Source organism: Rhagoletis zephyria, unplaced genomic scaffold (genome assembly GCF_001687245.7).
Source record: "Rhagoletis zephyria isolate East Lansing unplaced genomic scaffold, Rhagoletis_zephyria_1.1 Rzeph_scaffold_04949, whole genome shotgun sequence".
Lineage (NCBI taxonomy): Eukaryota > Metazoa > Arthropoda > Insecta > Diptera > Tephritidae > Rhagoletis > Rhagoletis zephyria.
In genome coordinates, this window is record NW_016162032.1 from 1,089 (window position 1) to 16,209 (window position 15,121).

The 15,121-nt window shown below is 36.1% G+C and overlaps 1 protein-coding gene across 3 annotated transcripts in view; it reads right to left on the bottom strand.

Moving 5' to 3' along the window:
- Positions 1-5,359: 5,359 nt before the first annotated feature.
- Pits (Protein interacting with Ttk69 and Sin3A) overlaps positions 5,360-15,121 on the bottom strand; it is a 29,288-nt gene continuing 19,526 nt past the window's right edge. The window contains exons 2-4 of one of the 3 annotated variants that reach the window (XM_017626950.1): positions 8,209-8,310; positions 7,235-7,731; positions 5,360-7,169 (exon numbers count right to left, since the gene is read on the bottom strand). In XM_017626950.1, coding sequence (XP_017482439.1) covers positions 7,029-7,169; positions 7,235-7,731; positions 8,209-8,310 — 740 coding nt within the window. In that variant the 3' untranslated portion in view covers positions 5,360-7,028. Of the gene's footprint in view, positions 7,170-7,234; positions 7,732-8,208; positions 8,566-15,121 lie in introns of all 3 variants that reach the window. The other 2 variants (XM_017626949.1, XM_017626951.1) reach the window with 2 other exon arrangements.

Consider the following 15,121-nt stretch of genomic DNA (forward strand, 5'->3'; position numbering starts at 1 on the left):
CATTATGCAAATGAAAAAGTATGCTGTCAAATGGGCAGTCATTCAAACCCACTCTAGATTGCGAAAAAGAAGAGGTAGAACGCAAGCGAAGTTTTCAAGCAGGTGAAGACGACCGGTGATTAAACCAATTGAAGATGTAGGCTTTGCTTTACTGTTGATTCCACTTAAAGCCCTGTATGCAGCTCTCAAGAAAATGGCCAAGAAAAAATTGCCATTATTTCGCGTGTGTCCCAGGAATTTTGACATTTTTGATACCTCACAGCCGGTTGCCTCACTCTTTCCTCAAGAAATAATGGAACGGGCATATATTTCTGTTGCAAACCTGGGTTGCCTTGTGCTCTTTTTTCACAAAAAACTTTAGAAAACCGTAGTAGAAAGCGTAGTAAATTTCTTAAGAACTGTGTACTGCCTTAAGGAAATTTGGCTCAAGAAAATTTCTTAGCCATTTCTTGTACGTCATTTTATATGGAGTGTTTGCTTTTCTTGAGAGCTGCATACAGGCCTTAAAGAACGAAATGCACCACACAAGCGGCTTGGCAAATCAAGGGCAATATTCCTTTGCTTCAAGCCATTTGTGTTGTGTCTGGGGGTGCTTAAAAGTTTGACAAGCCGCTTGAGGGAAACTTGAGCAAAAATCAAAATTTTCTTTCTGGCCGCCATGTAGACGTTTGATCAAACCGCTTGCATTGTGTATAATAAAATCGTCTTATTTCCAATAGAATTTTCACATAGAGGGGACGTAAGAAAGAAAAATGCAAGAGACCAAGATTTTTTACATTGTGAACCAGAAGAAAAATAAAACTCTTTACTTGAACGAGTCATGTTTGCATGGTTTATAGCCAAGCGGGAAAAGTGGGTTTGAAGTATATTTGACAAACCGATTGTGTGGTGTATTTCGCTCTTTATACGGCTTTCCCGCAACTTCCCAATCACGCGGCACGGCCTCTAATTCTTAATTCGCAATCCAATTACCCTTCGAATTAGGTAATTCGAGATACACAATTTTGGGAACGAATCTCCCCATGTGTAGATAATTTAGATCCAATTACTATACGAGTTACGAAGAATTGCCGTCTTCCTAATTTTTAAACCGGTAACTTTTCAGTGTTGTTCAGTGCAGGCAGTTTTATCAATTGCTTTTGCTAAAAGCGAAGGTACACAACATGCGTTCACCGGCAAATGCGTCACGCCGTCAATGTCAAATAAAATTGAACACATGCGTTTGTATGACAACTGTTACAGACGACGCCGTTGGGAATGCGTTAACGCAGTTGCCGTCGAAAGTAAACCAACTCGCTACTTTTCTTTTGCGTTCATGCTTTGGCATTTGAAATTACATTTGTGAATATGCTTATCAGCTGTTCTTTTTTGTTTACAAAACAATGAGCGGCACGACGCAAGGTGTGTAACAGCAAATTTTTCAGCGTCGTCAACGCACCAACGGATCAACGCAACGCCGCAGCAAATAAAATTATATTAGTTTAAGTTTAGAGAGGTTTAAATGATCCAACATACAGTGATGTTCGATCCGGTAAACGCTGGAACAACCGCTCGACACACATGTTGACTGGTCAATAAAAATGTTTGATTTCTTAAGCTGATGCCAAATAAAACTTTGTGGCTTTGCGTGACATTTATAACTTTGCCAGCAAAGCGCCAGACGCAAAAGGTATGCCACAATGAACGCCAATAAAAATACAAAATCTGTCGTCACGCAAAGCGAAGCAATCATTTTATCTGGCATTGGCCTTACAGTTCACGATGTAGCGAACAGAAGGTGACGCGTTCCGCAAACCGCTACTTTGGTTTTACGGTTTTTACAGCTCTCGATGTTCGTAAACAACGCCTCAAAAACTTTAAATGCACTGAAATTCACTATACTTTCACTAAACTCACCGTTTTTTTTTAACATTTACTTTATTAATTTTTATTACAAATCATATATTTTCACAATTTAAAGCAACTAAAATTGTTGTGAGAAAAATTAGCTCAACAAATTAGCCAGCTAATAATTCGAAATATTAGTGTATAAACGGGGTGTCACAAACGAGCTTTGATTCAATATCAAAAAATTGTTACGAATTGTTTTTAGTACTTGCAAGTTTTTACTGGAAATCCATTCAATAACCCAAAAAATTTGCAAGAGAGAGCGAATTCAAAAGCGTAACAATCCGAGAGAGCTGCAAATTTTTCAAGTAAAAATTTTAGTAGCAGGAATGTGTAGGAGTCAAAAAGTAAGGTTATGTTTCAAATTTAAATGTAAACAAAGTGTTGCAAGAGGATGATATTATGAAACATAATATGTCAAATGAAAATATGGATGAACAATTTAAATCCAATGTATGTTTTTTTTTATTTTTATGACGATGGGAAATATTCCCAATCAAAAAGAAAATTGCGCGCACAAATTTAACTGTTAGAAACCGTCAAAATGACGTCAGTTGCAAGCTTTTACAAGTTTGGCGTTCAATAACTTTTTCAGGTAATTTTCTCTTCCTCTCAATTTTACTCTCTATGTCCTTTTAAGCTCTCGCTGCAAATAATTACTAGACAAGTTATTGAATGGAACTTATGTTTCATATGTAAACGTACTTTCACAGTCAAAGCAAAAGTAGACTATCCTCGCTGCATCATCTATGTACCTAAAGCATTTGAGTAGTGTGTATGCCCCTTTTAATTAGCATTGGCATGTAAATTTATCTGGCACCACTACTGCCAGCAGTAATCGGTTTTGATCGGAAGTGAGTTAAGTGTTCAAGAATTTAGTTTCCGCTTCTTTAAAAGGGTATTTGGAAAAAATTAGGTGTTTAAAGTGTGCGAAAACTCAAAAGCTAAATCCTACTTCCGCGAAATAATCAAAACGCCTCTACGGCCATCTAAAATCAAAGCTCGCAAAACGGCAGCCTAACCATTATGCAGGCTGTAAACGTTGCGACTGTTGGTTCAACTCGATTCGTAATCCAGTTGGACATTTTGCCCAACAGGAGTTACAATTTTGAGTGCAATTTCATTGCGTAATTCATTTTTATAATTTCATAGTTTGGGCATACATTTATAAAATTCAACGGAAACACAACAAACAAAACTCATTCAAAATGTTTTTTGCTATGTGGTGGCCCCGAAAATAACCACAAAATTTTCGAAATCAAAATGAAAATAATAAAATGACATATCATATTTGTCCAGTGTATAACTTAAATTTATTTATGGCGAAATAAATCAGTTCAGTAAAAACAAACAATTTTTATCGCATCTAAAAGTAAATAGGTTAACAATTAAAAGAAAAAAATAGCGTGCCAGCAAGTGCATTAAAGTAGTAGTAAAGAGAATGACAGATCACGGTGAGGTATGTAAATTAATTTCTGCAAAGCTATTAGTTGGGGTTTTTATTTTTATTGCTTAGGCCCTTATTATGAGCTGTATTCGATTTTCGATCTTCGCTGGCTATCGAAGATCGAAGATCGAAAGTGAAATTCGTATTATGAGCTATGCAAGCGTGTCGAAATTTTCGTTGAGTATCGAATTTTCTGTCGAACAGAATTTTGCTTTCGATGGTGTAGCGAAGTGTTAGAAAATTGTGAAAAATGTATGATTTTGTATATGTTTTCTTACATTTTGGCGGCTAGACACTAATTTTAAACAATTTTTATTAATTTCATGCAGTTCTAACATCGTGAATACTAAACACAAGCTCGAAAGGCTGGTTTTACTTGTGAAAGAAAATCCCAATACTCTGTTGGCACGATCTCTGAGAACAAAATCGTAGCGCTGTTGATAGTTTTAAAATATTTTAAATAGATTTGGCTCACAAACGCCTCTTTAGATGGTCGGAACTTTTTAATGAATCTGTAGACAAATTTCTTAAATATATTTTATATCAAAATATATTCGAAAGACTAATAAACTTAAACTCTCTTAAACATTTGCTACTCCTGGCCAGTTTACTAAGCTCTCATCCTCTGACGAATCGTTGAACCAGAACTCGTTGTACTCATTTTACCACGTTTTTATAAACTTGCTTTCTTTTTTACTTCATTTTAATTAGAACAAATTTACATAAATATGTATAAGCACACTATTTAGTTTGCTCGATTTGTAAACAAAGCTTCTCAGCGGTGAAAAATATACTATTGTGAACAACCTAAACGAGCGAAATTCACAATAGCGCTATTCTTCATCGAATGAACGCCATAATACCAAATGAAAATTCGTTCGCTCAGCACTTTCGACCACAGTCGAAAATCGAACGCAACTCATAATAGGGGCCTTAGTTTTAAATGTTTAGCACTGCAAAAATTGGGAACATACAGTCAGTCAATAAAGTATACGTACACCGAATTTTTCGCAATACTGGCAACTATTTTTCAGATATTTTGTTTTTCGATATTTTTTATAAAAATATTGTTAATTCTACAACAAAAAACCCAAAAATTTGAGATCCAAACTTTGTGCCTAGTTAAAGAAACTATTGCGAATTTTCATTAAAATATTGCACTTTTTATTCACACTCTTTAGAAAAAAGTTGGGTACGCAGTTTTTTAGCACAGTATATCAAAGTGCAGGTCTGAGGTAGCTAGGATTCACCATTGATTATTGGAAAATTTTTCTGTTGAAGGTGTCGCTCATTTTCTTCATACAAAATATAACATAGAACATATAATTTTTTTTATACGAAAAATTGGAGCGACACCTTATTATAATCTCACCTGCTGACTTTCCCATCTACATAATCCACAAATACACTTTCTTCACATATCCACTAAATTATTTGAAATGTTTTCCAATATTTTATTATTCACGTTGAAATATTTTATATTCTTACATGGTAAGTTTACAAATTGTATTTATTTAAATTTTATGCAATTTTTCCGCTGTTTATTGAATTTATGTTATACATTTATGTATTTAATTATAATGCATATTTGTAAATCTAGTGTGTGTTATATATTTATTTATGTATGTATGTATGTATATCAAGTTAGGATTGTTTAGTTGTTGCTGTTTTTGCAATCATATATATTTTCAAATAATTATGTACTGCTTACATTCACTACAAACTACGATATTTTTGCACGCCAAAACTTGGCTGGCGTTGAAAATTTACAAATTAGTTTCCTTTTATATGTTGTTGTAATCGTGTTGTTGAAATGAATTTATTTAAAATTTTAGAATTGGAATTCGCATTAAATTTTGCAAACTGTGTTTTAAACGCAAAGAAATCACTCACGGTTGCAATTCAAATTTGTTTATTTTTGTAATTTTTTTTGTATGCGTACATGCGGTGAAATGCATGCAAGACGACAAATCTGTTATGACNGAAATCACTCACGGTTGCAATTCAAATTTGTTTATTTTTGTATTTTTTTTTGTATGCGTACATGCGGTGAAATGCATGCAAGACGACAAATCTGTTATGATGTTGTAAACGTTCGACAACAATCACTGCTAACATTTTGTTGGTCTCGCCAAACGTTAGTAATTTTTTGTAATTTTTTTTTATGTTTTATTTATTTTTTTCATTTATTTTTGTTTTTTTGATGCCAAACTACACATATTTAAATGACTACATACAAATTACAATTACAAATACAACAATGCGTAACATAAATGCCGAAATAGCTGGCAAATATAATTGCTAAAAATATTTCTTATATTTTTTGTTTGTATAGTTTCAAACTAAGTTATAACTCAAGCTAATATTAATTTACAACTAATATTTAAATTATTATTTTTCTTGTAAGCATAAATCATAAATGTGTTTTTTGTCATTGTAATAAGCACGCTACAACTAAAACACATAAAAAGTCAAATATAATTGCATTGGTTTGTAGTTACTACAAATACAACTTTTAAGGAAAAGTTTTTGTTATCTTACAAATTAGGCATATTTACACTTAATACTTAACTTATTTTTTTTAAATAGAATTTTTTATTTATCCTTTTAATCGGGTAAGTTAGATTAACTTTTCATTTAAAAAGCTTTTAAAGACATTTTTAAAACATTACTCCAATTAACTATATACTTGAAAGATGTTTTCAAAACCTAGCAGCGTTTTCGTTTTGCAAAAGAACTGATTCGAGCGCCTGAAAAATTTAAATCGTGAATTTCGAAAAACTTAACAATTTCAATTTTACTACGGAAATAATAAATTAAAACAGAACTCTAATAAGCACAAACTTCATTAAATTTTTTTTTTTTTAGTTTTTTTTTTTAAGTGTCCTGGTGTTGCACTGGGATTTCGGCTCTAGTGAGCACACAAAAATGTCAACCTGTTTCTTCTTAAACTGCTTTCGTTAATTTTGCCAAATTTTTAGCTTGTTTAGATTGCCCTTGTTTAACACGAAAATTTGCAATATTTTTTTTTGTTTATATTGTTTTTATATATTTTTTAATATTGTTGCATCACAGCAACTACCAAGAAAGTTCAAAACCTACGCTCCTGCCTGCTGCAGGGCCAGCACAAAAGCAGGGCTCTCAAAGTGGCTCGAACTGTACCTATGCCCCGCCGCATAAACAGTTCCCTCACAACTTTTTCATCACCACACAGATGTGGTTGCGTCCAAAATGCTAAGCAGCCAGTTAAAAGTTTCCAATTTAAAGCCAGTTTGAAGCGTTTCCATTCATCAAACTGTTAAATTACACATCCACTCGACTTATTTTTTTCTCTTCACCAAAAATTTTGCTAAAAACTCTTAGCCAAGCATTTCTTATCGTTAAATTCATTCTACTGGCGCTTTTGAATCCGTATGTATTATTTTACTGACCATAATTATGGCTGCTCTAACTGGGATTGTTCTTTCGACCTTTATTTGACCGTCTCGAAAAACTGCTGCGCAACTATTAAACTTCTACTTATGCTTATTTCTGTACTTTTGCTTCATTCTCAAGCTTTACTTTGTGAGTTTTCAACTGTTCATAAAATTTCAATACAACTAGTTTTGACTCAAAAAACCTTTTTTCTTCCAGTTAATTTTTTTGTTTAAAAATTCTCCAAAGCCCGTCGCAGCTTTTTACAATAAAATGGACATTAAGATTCACGCTCCTTCTTCACCTTTACCTCCTCACCCAGTATGGTGGTAATTTCGCCTTGCATAAAGGCCCACGGAATTGTCGAATTTGCTAATGGGCAGCGGTCTCCACTGGGACAGTATACCTCGTTGCCGAGACCCTGGAAATGGTTTGGAAATGAATAAAATCAATGTACCTATATTTCAAGTAAAACCCTATACTTACATTTTGCCGCTTGATGCTCTCTCTACTGCAAGGAAAACAGAATTTATGATGATTAACCGACGGACACTGCACAAAGTGTGTATCTTCCAGCCGTTCCTGGCACAACGTGCACTTTAGTGTGGCATTTTGTGCAGCTGCTGCCGCATTCGACGCTGACGTACCACCAACTGCTGCTGCGTTTGCTGAATTCATGCCGCTCGGTGCTTGACCATTGCTGTTATTTCCGCTCGGACCGCCGCCGTTGTTGCTTGCATCGGCGCCATTGCCGCCAGGTGGTAGTGGACCATTATTTCCCCCAACATTGCCGCCACCACCGCTACTCACACTAACTCCACCTGTGCTGCTGCCATTGCCGCCGCCGCCTCCACCAACATTGCCGCCACTACCCGGACCAACTTGTTGTGTATTCGCTGGACTTGACTGCACTTCTGAGCTGGTGACTGTAGTGCTCGAAACGTGACGCGATCCAGAAGAACGCCGTCCGGACGATGAACCGGCTAGAATGAAAGAATTAAAAAGAAAAAAAATTACGATGAGTGAACGTGCAAGTCATAGAGGTAATAGTAGTGAATGAAAGTAAGGACGAATAGGTATTAATATATGTAAGTAGGTGACTATGTGTCTGTGTGTGCAATGAAGCTAATGCGTACGTGTATATATGAGTGCAGATGAATCATGGAAAATGAATCGGAGAGCTAACTGTTCTAGTTAGATGGGCAAGAAAGCAGAATACTAGCATAATGAATGGAAAAATGTTTGCTCGCATTATCTACTATATACAAATAGGTATGTAGTTGGCAAGCTGTACTGCCAGTTAAACAAACTATTTTTTTACTACGCTATGTCAGTATGCTGCTGAAAAGAGTTGCTTATCGTACAAACATGTTTCTTTATCAACTACATACTTAGTCCAATAGTGTTTGATTTTCATTTGTTTGTTTATAGTTTTCGTTTAGCACTGGGACACTACTCACCCGAACTATTCGGTGAATGTTGGCTACCGCGTGATGCAGTGCGCGGCGGTGGTGGTCCCGGTGGGCTGGGTCCATTCCGTGGACTACCCGGTGGTAATGTCTCTGTAATAGACATGAGATTAGCCATCGGACTTTGTGCTAATTGATTGACTGAACAGGCGGTTGTTGGTAATTGTGGCATAGGTGGTGGTGCTATTGACTGGTGTTGTGCTAGAGATTGAGGTGGCAGTTGTTGATGTTGTTGTTGTTGTTGTTGTAGTGCTACATGTTGTGGATGTTGTTGTTGTGATGACGACAAAGCTGGTGACGTCGAGTTGCCTAACGGCACAACAGGATGTGGCATGGGCGGCACATAAACTATAAAATTCGAATCGAATCAGACACAAATGCTTGACGTAGCTCTAGTATTTATTTAGGTTTAGAAATGTTTTTTTTTTCAAATTTTGCCCACACACAATTAACTAGCTTGCACAAACATACACACACTACCGGCATTAAAGAATTAAAATATATTTTTTCTAAAAGAAACATATGTGGTTGATACATATTGCGGCGTGTGTACATATGTATGAAGCGTTAGTTAGAGTGTGCGGCGAAAATGAAAAAATAATAATTAAAAATAAAAACAAAACCAAAATAGAAAATATATTAATAAATTTAATTTAATACAATCAATGAAATAAAATATTAAAATGCGAAAAGAAGCACATTGAAGAAAAGGCTATGAAATAAAAAGCAAATTTAAGAGATGTGTTAAAAAAAGCGTCTCTCGGGTACAATTTAAACGTTGGTAAATAACAAATCATTTTGTTCTAATCAAAAATAACCTGAGGTTAGCTTATTGAATCAACCGAAAACTTTTTCTATTCAGGTCGTACCAGCGCGGCTCCTACATGCTATACATTCACACAAACATACATATACAACATGCAAAAAAATCAATAGACAGGAACACAAAATTTACAACTTACACACTTTCAACTACATACACTTCCCAGTAAAAAATAGGATCATCCAAAGATCTTTTGCAAGCAATTGCTCGATTTTGGTATTGATCCATACATTTTTCACTGGGCTGTTAGAGGTTTCAGTTAACATATGTACATACTTTTATTTACAATAAAAATTTTGTGCGCCATGTTGCAACTAAATATTTATAAAATTTATAAAAATAAGCGCCAGCCATATTGTGTCACAAGCTTTGAGGTGCATCACAACATCCGCCAACAATCTGTTTTGATTTAGAATAAAATTGTACACTTAATTTTTAAAGCGAAATGGAGTTCTTCGCATAGATTCTTAGAGGGGTTTCTGAATTAAATTATTTAAAAATAGCTTAATCCCCTACAGGAAAAATCTGAAGCTGATGGATTTTTTCTGCACTCTTTCTATATTTTTTTTTTTACGAACAAGCCGAAACATTTATAGACCCTTACATTCCTAGATACATCTTCTAAGTAACTTATGCATATACTTATGTATGTACAGTAGTATTTGTGTGTGAATGAGTATGAAATTGTGGTGGATTCTTTTAAACATGACTGCGTAAAAACGTCAACGCATACGTATCCAAAGCTGTATTTATTTTTATGCGCATAAACATCGCCCAGAAAGGGAAGAATAATTGACTTCAATTTCAGTTTCGTGCTCAATGAGTTACAAAAATAGCTCATGTACATATAGCAGATATAAAAGAAACACGCTTTTTATAGGCAAAACACACGAATTTATACGAGAAGAAAAAGCGCCGCTGAAAAGCAATGGGGGAACTTTAGAATCGGTTGTAGAGAACTTTGGTTTACAAAACATTTCGCTTTTCATGTTAATTTCAACAAGAATTTATTTCTTGGTTGTGTGTATGCGCTGACCGTTTCTAAACAAACTTGTACAATTATAAACATAACTACATTGTATTAAATTGAAGAAAAAAGGAACTTAAAACAGTGTACATACATATGTATATACGTAAGTAAACAAACTCAGGGCGAACAAAAATAGCCAACAGATATGGAATGACTTGTCGACGGATGTACATTGGGGTGGTCAAAAAAAAAAAAGTTTAAGATATTAAGCTCTCACCCTCTAGGATTTTTCTAAATGGAAAGATTATCGATATTTTTATGTATAAGAAAATATTTATTTAGAACTGCCTCAAAGCCCATGAAGTTTTCTATGTACATATCTTGTATGGGGAAAACACTTTTGCGTATAAATGATATAGAATTCTTGAAAAGCAATATTTTTCGATTGAAAAAATTCCAATAATAATACCAAATTGATTATTTCACGATTTTTTATTCTTATGATTTTTGATATGGGTCCCCGATTGCATTTTTAAGATTTTTGGGGACATATAAAAACAGTTAATATTCAAAATGTTTAAATACACAATTGGATACTGTTATTAGAAGTCAACTTAATACCGCCCAAATGTATATACTGTGCCTGTTTATGATTTCGAATAGATTAGATATGTGCATATGTAGTTTAGGGAGAGCAATTGCTCTGCTAGTTACTTTGGTAATGGCTTATGGCTCAGTTATGCAAACTTGGCTTTGCATGATAGTTGTCACATAAGGAATCTGTTAAATGAGCTTTATGTGCAAGCGGTTACCCAAAGAACAGCATTACATATGTAGAAATCTGTTGGTTTTTGATTTCTACGTAAAAGTGATGTGCAATGCAGTGCAGTGTAAAGTATGCATAACTGAGCTATTAATTATTAATGTCCTCAGCTAAGAGAGAACCCAGTTTCTCTACATATTCATAAGCAAGCCATTTGGTTTAGCATTAAGCGGCCTTTACATAAGGCGATTTTTTGACAGGCGATAATTGCCTGCAAAAGTTGACTTGCTGTCTACTTTGAGGGAGTTGATCTTTGAATCAGCATTTACACGAGCGATTTTTTTGAACAATGTTGAATCGCCTAGAAAATCGCCTCATGTAAATGCAGCATTATACATATATATTCCNTTTTTTTGAACAATGTTGAATCGCCTAGAAAATCGCCTCATGTAAATGCAACATCAGTTTAGGCAACTGATTATATGTAGGTGTGCTTACCGTACAAACCGGAATCTGAACTTATTAGGTGTTTCACAGTGCGAATTACACCTTCTATATTTCTAGATAAACCCTCTTTAAATTAAACTTGTCTGCCAATCCACAAGAAAGCACGCAATCCACGCCAACCGTGCTGGTTTATAGCACAGAAGCATAGACAATGACAACATCGGATGAGGCGGCTCTTGAATTATTCGAGAGAAAGATTTTGCGAAATATTTACGGGCCTTTACGCATTGGCAACGGCGAGTTAAAATACCGCAGCTCTGCTGGCTTGGCCATGTGGTTCGAATGGACACCCTAACCTGCTCGTGATAGCAGAGGAAGGAGAAGGTCCCCACTGCGATGGAAAGACCAAGTGGAGAAGGACTTGGCTTCATTTGGCATTTCCAATTGGCGTCAATTGGCACAGAAGGGAAGGACTGGCATGCTTTGTTGAACTCGGCCAAAATCCCTTAGGCGGTTACAGGGCTAAATGAGAAGAAGAAGAAAACCCATACCTATGGGTATAAAATTCCCGCCGTAAAACCGCTGTACTTAGTCCCATGACTACTCAAGTCTTTGCGTTTATTGTGTGCCAATACATGAATAGTTGCGTGCTAGGAAAAATTTCAGCTACTACGAGTGACGACAGTCAGCCTCTCGGCTGGCAGCCGGTTTTTAGACCACAAAAAAAAAATTCCTTCAACCAAGTGTGTGTAAAAAACTCGTACTGCTTTGAAATTAGTAAAATAGTATATATAAAATACATATACAAATAGCTATGTACAAATATGTATATACTAACAACATACATATACTATATACCTATATAAGTACATATTTAGTAAATATAACTAAATGCAAGTCGTTCCCATTCAGACAAACAAAACAAAAAAGGCAACAACACTCAACCAGTTAGCATAAAACGTGTATGCATACGTCACTTGTGTTGTTGCTGCTGTTATTGTAGTCGTGGTAATGAATTCCATTTGCCTCGTAAGCCTCCCAAACCAACCAAGCGAGCGACCTACCGACCGAGCGACATACCCTTCCCAAACAGGCTACTTTTCAAACAAGCTTTTGTCGAGTTTATACTTGGGTAGTATTGGTAGTATTTTGTATTTATTTTGTTCTGTGCTTTTGTGTGAATGTACAAGTGTAGTGTCTATGTATTTGTAAATGTATGCATGAGCGCGCGTATTTTCGTGACGTTATGACGACGCACACTGCAACAACGACCCCAAAAACTCACTGCTATGTTGTGTAGACGACCGCCTGCTGGTTTACTGCTAGTGAATGGGGCTGAAAATGCCGTATACTAATATATAAGTAGTTGATGATTGTGGACATGCGACAGTCAAGAATGTTCGAGTGTTGCCGAACGGGTTGGTTGACTTTATAGAGAAAATGCTAGGGAGTGCAGAGGGTGTGTGGAAAGGATTTTTATAACTAAAAAGAACTGGTTTAGAGATTCAGTTGAGTTACTGAACAGTTTCCGCAAGAGTTGAAGATAAGTCCTCCTCATACGATGAGCCAATATTCGACTCATATTCTCGATATTTTCTGCACGAACGACCTCCCAATATGTAATTCATATAGCACTATTTGAGCTTGCAAACCAGTTAAAAACAAATAATGGCGCCAACGCCAATGCAACTTTGCTGCCATTGAAATAAAACCAGTAATGCAAATTCTCTTGTGTTGGCTGTTATATGCGACCTGCGACACCGAAAACATTGCAATGACAGTAAACCTGTACACACTAACACATAACACACACACACACATAGAAACATAAAAACCATAATAGTAGCATCTGAATATAGAAAAACCGAACGAAAAACCAGTTAAGGCGCAGCAAAAAGAAAAATCAGCAACATGAAGGCAAAGCGTAGTTGCCAATGGCCAGCGTACGTTATTATCTTCGTCGTCAGCATGTACCTACTTAGAAGAAAAATGTGTTATAAAAAAAGTAAAATGAAATAAGAAGCAAAAAACCGGTCCGGCAAGGCGTGCGGCAAACGTCCGCTCTGCCCCACCGCCCAGCTGTTTGAACGCGCTCACGTAGGGACGCGTACGCGACAACCGGTTCGATACGCCGCATATGCACGTAAAAGTAATCAGCATAGCAACTTGCACATACCCCGCTACCGTGGCAATGCCACAGGCCGCTCTTTACAACGCCACGCCACCCCTCTTCCGGCCAACGCATTCACAAGTCGCAAGTATATTTCTGTGTATACGCGCACTGACTTAATAAACGTCGTGGCGTGGAACCGGCTAAGCTTGACTGCCAACAACATGAGCAATGCTACACTCAGTTGGCCGGCGTATTGTGTTGCATACCAAACAGTTTTAGTTCGTGCAAAAGTTAATCAACTTTTTATGCTTAGTTATCATGAAAATATACAAAAAAAAGCGGAGAAAAGCAGACAACGAGGTAAGAAGCAACGGATGAAAACAAATGAGAAATAGGCAGTAAAACGCGACTAAGGCATACAGCGTTGATTGTCAAGTTGTGTTATTATGTACCTACCACTGCAGTATATGTACATATCGTATAAAAATGCTACGACACGTACAGACCACTTGTGCCAAGTGGCCCCAGTGGGAAAATCAGTTAAGCTATGAAAACTTGATATAATTTGCTATTGTTGTGAGGATAAAACTGGAGGGTTGCGATTGATTTGGCAGCTTGCATGAGAAAAAAAAAAACGAGGAGAAAAGTTTTTTGTAAAGGGTGTGCGCTTAGCAGGTGAAAGATGACAGCATAAATATGTAAGTTGTTCGCAATAATAGCATACTTCCCCTTTAAAATTGATTTCATAAAGCATTTGAGAATAGCAGACTTGAGCTTCAGAAGCAGTCAATTATATAATATACAAAACAAGCAACGGTGGGTGGTGCATATCACTTTACAAATAACATCATATATGTACTACGTTATTTTCATCGCCCAAGGGAGAGACTTTAAAGTATGATATACACTTAGCTTACATGATTAAAGAGAGCAGACACTCTGAGAAGTTGGGACCAACTATGAATTTTAAGCTCTGTAGCAGAGCCGGATAAGCGAATAATGAGCCCACGCTATGCTAACTCTTTTTAAAGATTTGGACTATAAGCATACAACGTTTAAAATAGGGAAGTAAAAGACATATTCTCGCGTTGTGTACTAACTAATTGGATCATAAAAAGTCAGATGAAAAGAATTGTAAATTAGGGGAATCATCGGAAGTTTCCGGAACCGATCACAGGATGCGATAGACAGAAAGACCCGAGTATGCAACTCGACTGGGAAAAAGTTACATTTTGTCATTAAAATTATACCAAAGGATGCACAGAGGTAAAATTCAGTGAGTGTTTAGGCGTATCAGATACTTTCGCAAGGATTTATACTAACTATCTCGTTTAAATGCACTTACCTGATTATATTAGACTTAAGGTAGTTATGTATTCTGTTGTTAAATGTGCGAAACTGTTGAATTTCGATACCACCAGATACAGAGATTTTGGATATTGCATTCCCCTCATATAAGTTCGAAGCCAAAATCGCTGAAAAAAGTTGAGCTGGACCACCCTCTGCAGGAAGGAGTTGTCGCTGTGTCGCATGGCCAAAAAAGTGTACGAGTAGGGGAAGATAATTAATATTTTTTCCAAAATTACCTGTCGTATATTGGAACCAGTGCTTATCAAAGTAATTTCATTGGCAATAACTGATCGTCAAATGGACAATCATACGTACATACGCAAGAAAATCGGTTTAATATGCTGTCAACGTCTATGCGTCGTGCTACATTAGGGCCATCGTTATTATGCATTACCACTTGCAACATCAACTCGGAAGGTACGATACCTACTTACATGC